The sequence below is a fragment of the Orycteropus afer genome, unplaced genomic scaffold (assembly GCF_000298275.1).
Source record: "Orycteropus afer afer isolate SDZICR_OR568_19922 unplaced genomic scaffold, OryAfe1.0 scaffold01270, whole genome shotgun sequence".
NCBI classification, from domain to species: Eukaryota; Metazoa; Chordata; class Mammalia; order Tubulidentata; family Orycteropodidae; genus Orycteropus; species Orycteropus afer.
Window position 1 is genome coordinate 91,003 of NW_006922857.1, and position 6,102 is coordinate 97,104.

At 36.5% G+C, this 6,102-nt stretch overlaps 1 protein-coding gene across 1 annotated transcript; it reads left to right on the top strand.

The window, feature by feature from the left end:
* The first annotated feature begins 3,287 nt into the window (after nt 1-3,287).
* LOC103213089 (olfactory receptor 5M10) lies at nt 3,288-5,495 on the top strand. Its single transcript, XM_007958984.2, has 2 exons — nt 3,288-3,299; nt 4,539-5,495. The coding sequence occupies exons 1-2, from the start codon at nt 3,288-3,290 to the stop codon at nt 5,493-5,495; spliced, it is 969 nt and encodes a 322-aa protein (XP_007957175.2).
* Nucleotides 5,496-6,102: the final 607 nt, after the last annotated feature.

A 6,102-nucleotide genomic window follows, 5' to 3' on the forward strand; every position in this document is an offset into this window, starting at 1 on the left:
ATATGCACATGACAGCTGGTGAACGAATAAGGAAGGCTACAGAAGAATTGCTGCTTTTGAAAAATAGTGTTGGAACAGAACATTGAATGTACCATGACCTCCTTGAAGAATGAACACATCTGAAGTACTGCCTAAATGGTCCTTAGACGTGCGTGAGAAGGGTCAGACTTCATGTTTTGCAATTTGGCTGTGTTATCAGAAGGGACCAATCTCCAGGTTAGGATACCATGCTTGGTCAAGTAGAGGGTCAACAAAAAAGGGGAAGACCCTCGAAGAGATGGATTGATACAGTGGCTGCAAGGAGAGGTTCAAGCATAGCAACAATTTGAGCAGAGTGCAGGACAAGGCAGCGTTTTGTTCTGTTGTACACAGTGTTGCTGTGAGTCCCAACCAGCTTGATGGCACTTAAAAACAATAACAACGTCTTAATAAGCAACTGCACATATCTATTTTACTGCTATCTGCAATGTGATTGAGCTTCGAGGTGACTGGACTGGTATTTTCATGTCTGGACCATTTCTGCAAAAGGACTTGATTATCTTTGTAGATGGTGACCACTGCCATGTGAACATAAAGTTTTTTCATGTGACTGATATTGGATAAAATAAGCTAATTATGACTCAGTGTATACCTTTGACAATGAAAACTTATTATAGTCCAAATAGATAAGTAGCTGCTTTAATGAATTTAAGGAATAATTTTGCTTTCAGTTAGAGTCTAAGTTTTTTTTTTGTTTTTTTTTTAACCCAAATCTTATAATATTATCCTTCTTCATTCTGTTTTTTAGACAGTACATATAAAAACCATAATTTTCTTGTTCTTCTTTATTGTCTATCTAGTTATTTTGGTCCATCTCATTGTTCTTTTCCTGGAAAAGACATCATCCTTCAAAACACAGTGAACATGTTATCTTCTCGAAGGTTCCCCTGACCCTCCCTCACCCTTCTCCAAACAGTTACTCCAGTGCTAGGATTCTGTTGACGTTACAACTCCAAACAAGCTCTTAGTCACAGAAACAAATAACTACTATGCAGTGTAATGCTTCCCAACATAGACTAAGAGCTCCTAAGAAAGAAAATCCATTATATCCTTCAAGAAAGAATAATACCAATCAAAGGCAGAGTGTGATGAAAGAGAAATTTCTGCTTTTGGTAGCTGGAGGTGAAAGTGTTCAACAAGGACAATTTCTAAAAGTAAATCTTAGAAATGAACAAGTTCTTCAATATATGATTGTACGATCTGCCACATAATGTTTTGTTTTTAAAGCAAGTTAATAAACACATGCTATTTTATCATCTAATACTTTTCACGGGAGCTCTGGTAGCATAGTGCCTAAGGCACTTGACTGCTAACCAGAAGGCTGGTAGTTCAAACCCACCAGCCACTCCTCTGAAGGAAGATGGGTAATCTACTTCCTTACTGATACTGCCTCAGACACCCAAGGAGGGGTCGCTATGAGTCGGGTCCGACTCCAGGGCACTTAACAACAACAATAGTTTTCACTGTAAATAAGCTAAATATGATTTCAATATAGAGCATAAGGGACTTTTTCACAGGAAGAACAAAATTTAATTCAAAATAACATAGGTCTGAGATTAAGAGTCAATCTCTCTCCCTCCCTCTTTCTCTCTCCCTCTAGAATTACTCCATTATAGGCAAAGCTGCTTCTTTTTAGGAAAGATTACTATTGTGTAATAGCTTGAATGTCCATTGTGTGTGTGTATGTGTATGCATGTATGCATCTGTGTGTGCACGTGTGTGTGTGTGTGTATGTGTGTGTTGGAGATATGGGCAGGCATTACAAGAAGACATTTTACTCTTCAGTAGCTACAACAGTTCACTGCACATTTACTTGGTAAAATTCAATTCCTTGTCTGCCCATTTCTCTTTCCATTCACAGATTCATAGATAGGCAACACTTCTTTATACTGTTGAGAACTTAACAAAAACGTCACCAGTTTTAACCTTATTAATAGTAAATTACATGTTATCACATATAATTCATGAGTTCCCCTTTCTTAACACATTTTTAACACTGCTTATTATGTGCTTAGAATTTTGTTGGTAAAGATAAAAATATGTCCGGTGCTATCAGCACACTTGATTGCAATGCTAATCAATATTATATTGACAACGATTGGTCTTGGATTACCTTTGACATAGTTAAATGGTCATGAGTCCACCAAAAAGACTTTTAGTTTCTCTACTCTTTCACTTACTAAGGCTTCAGACTGCCTACTTATTCTTTTTAAAAAAACAGAATAAAGAAGCTGCTTATAATGTCTGTGGTAGTTACACAGAAGTGTTTGTTAGACTGCACTTTATTTCCTTTGGTTTTATTGATCAGTGCAATGGGAGAGACAGATGCGTGAAAACATCTCCAGCTTCTTTTATTTTCTAATACATGTAGTGCCAAACAATATTCAAATGATTTTTATTTTACTTGCAGTCCTGCCCCTAAATCACCAATTTTATAAATCATCCATATTATGAATAACTCTGGTTGTCAGGTCTGGCTTTGCCCTAGCCTGTTGATGATGTTAATTCAATAGGGCAAATTGGTTGGAGCATAAATCTACCATTCAGCCCCAGGAGAGTCGTTCTGTTCCTCACATTGTTTTAAGTCTTTTATCTTCTCAAAACTCAGTCATTCTCATCAGATGACCTTAAGTCAGTGTTTGTAGGAAAGAAAACAACAATCTGAAGTTAACTGGTGGGAATTCCCTCATCTAGACTATCTTAAAATACTATACCAAAATTACAAAAGTTATTTGCCTATATTTTCTTTCTGCATTCTTATTGAAAGTGGTGGCTAATTTATCTGTATGAAAATCTCAAGTATTTCCGTACCAAGCAAAGTACACAAATGTTAGGTAGAGGTTTTGGCCTCAAAGGAGAGTCTAACTCTTCAAAACATCAAATTATGATTATGTCCTTGAGGAACAAGGAGTTTTTAATTGGTTAGTTTGCATTATTAAAAAAAAAAAAAACTTAAGGAACAAGGTGAAAGAATAAAAAACCTCCCCCCTTCTGTTCTGTCAAAATGCGGTAAGTCAGCATTTGCAGGTAAGTTATTTTGTGTGTTTATTCACTAAAAATATATCTTATTCTTATGTTCCGTGATCAGCATACAACCACTGTGGAAAAAATATATATTTTTTCAGGAATTACACTTGAATTTTCATTCCTCTATTAATAAAAGTTTATTGCATCTCTAAAAAAATCACCTATTTTATGCCAAGCTTTTCTGATGTATGTAAATAAACAATGGCCTTGTTGTTGTTGTTATGTGCTGTCGAGTCAGACCCAACTCATAGCAACCCCTCCTTGGGTTTCTGAGGCAGTATCACTATGGAAGTAGATTTCCCAACCTTCCTTAGGAGGAGTGGCTGGTGGGTTTGAACCGCCAGCCTTCTGGTTAGCAGTCAAGTGCCTTAGCCACTATGCTACCAGAGCTCCCAACAATGACCTTAGAGTTCGATTTTTCAAGAGTGATTATTAAAGCCATCTTGTTTTCCAAAAAGAACACAGGAAGAATGAAGCTAGAACCATATATGAACATTACATATGTTTCTCAAAACAAACATTTTCATGAATGAGTGAGTGCACAAAAAATAGGAACCATACAAATGCGTAGATGTCTTGGATACTTACATGGTTTACTGCTCAAATTCCACCCTTTCTGACAAGCTACCATATATCATTCCATACTGTACTTTTACCCAGTTTCATTTTTTTTCACAGTGCTTGCTTCTATCTGATCTTTTGTTACATATATTTGTTTATCTGCTCAATATCAGCTTCCTCTATTATAACATATTCTCTACAAAGGTGGAAGATTTCTTTCCTTATTCACTACTGGGACCCCAGAATCTAAAACAAAAAAATCAAACTTTGTTGTGTAAAGAAATATCCAAATTTACAATAAACAGACAACAATTCTTGATTGTGTACTTTCTTAATCTTTTATCAAGAGATAAATGTCAGTAATTCAATGTCCTTAAATGAAATTAAGCTAGAGATGCATGGGCTTGAAATGAAAAGTAAGTACTTAAAGTTAATCTTCTATTTTGCATCTGAAACAATTGGATGTTGGAGGTGCAGGAATTCAAGAGAGAACCACCTTCCAAACTTATCCATTTGAATAATGCAAATGACCTACTCCTTTTCATAAGTGGGTTTTATTCCCCTTTAGCATTTTTATTTGCTTATTTTTGCTCATGAAGTTTGAAAGAAATACCAAATGCAGAGTTCCTCATGAAGACAGGCATATATGTGTATAGCTGTATATACATGCAAGCATTTGAGTGCATATACGAGAGACAGAGAGTATTTGAGGTACAGAAAGAGGCAGTGAGATAGATAAAGCAGAGATACAAGGTGAAAATAGTTTCCGTAGATATTGCTGCTATGATTGTTGAAGCATGAAGAGTAATTGACCACGAAAGAAAGAATGCATCAGTGCAATGAATGGAATAAGTTCAGAATGAGGGAAAGAAGGAAACCATCTTATTCTTTGTCACTTTCAATTTGCAGAGCATGAGAAAATGTCCTTCCGAAACTACACTGCAGTGACTGAATTCATTCTCTTGGGACTCACAGATGACCCGATGTTGGAGAAGATCCTATTTGGGGTATTTCTGGTGATCTACCTCATCACTCTGGTGGGGAATCTGTGCATGATCTTGCTGATCAGGACCAATTCTCGTCTCCAAACTCCCATGTATTTCTTCCTCGGCCACCTCTCTTTTGTAGACCTTTGCTATTCCTCCAACATTACTCCCAATATGCTGTACAACTTTCTCTCTGACCAAAAGACCATCTCCTATGCTGGATGTTTCACACAGTGTCTTCTCTTCATTTCCCTGGTGATAACTGAGTTTTACATCCTTGCTTCCATGGCATTGGATCGCTATGTTGCCATTTGCAGTCCTCTACATTACACCACCAGGATGTCCAAGAACATTTGTGTCTCCCTTGTGACAGTCCCTTATACCTATGGCTTCCTTAATGGACTCTCTCAAGCAGTTTTGACTTTTCATTTATCTTTCTGTGGCTCCCTTGAAATCAATCACTTTTATTGTGCTGATCCTCCTCTTATAATGTTGGCCTGCTCAGACACCTATGTCAAAAAGATGGCAATGTTTACAGTTGCTGGCTTCACTCTCTCGAGCTCTCTCTTCATCATCCTCCTATCCTACCTTTTCATTTTTGTGGCCATCTTGAGGATGCGTTCTGCTGAAGGCAGGCACAAAGCCTTCTCCACTTGTGGTTCCCACCTGGCAACGGTCACCATATTTTATGGAACTCTTTTCTGCATGTACCAAAGGCCCCCGTCTGAGAAGTCTGTAGAGGAGTCCAAAATAATTGCAGTTTTTTATACTTTTTTGAGCCCAATGCTGAACCCATTGATCTACAGCTTGAGGAATAAGGATGTGATTCATGCCATACAGCAGATGATCAGGGGAAATCTCTTTCATAAAATTGCAGGTTAGGTACCTGTTTATTTCTAATCTTTAATTTCCTGTGAAAATATAGTAACTCCCTTCTAAAGAAACAGCTACTACTGAATGTTCCTAATTTGTTTATCATCACAAATTCTCTGTGATCACTTTAACTAATTTATTCTAGTAATTAACACCTTCAAGACCAATTGTCTTAATCATAAGTAATATTTAAAATTAAGACTGTTTTCTTGGGCAGAGATCTTCTGGCAATTAGTTTGTTGGTTTCCAAAAACTGTATAATATTCTCTGAATAATATTGTCTATACGATCATAGTGAAGTTCAGAATAGGATGACTAGTTTTATACTAAAAGAAAAAAAGACTATGGAATAGTTACTATTGTAATGTGTGTCATTGATCGTTGACTGAATCCTGACTAATCACTCTGATCACTTTTGGAAATTTTAAAGTCTATATATAATCTATAGGTTTAAACTCTTTGTAAGCTTTCCCCAAAGTCGTATCATAGACACCTTCAGAAACTATGACATAATAAACTTGAGAAACCACAATATTGATTATTATACTCAATTAAACTGTCAAGATTTTATAAGGTCCCAAGATCATGGATCCAATTCAATCATCAAGATATTATC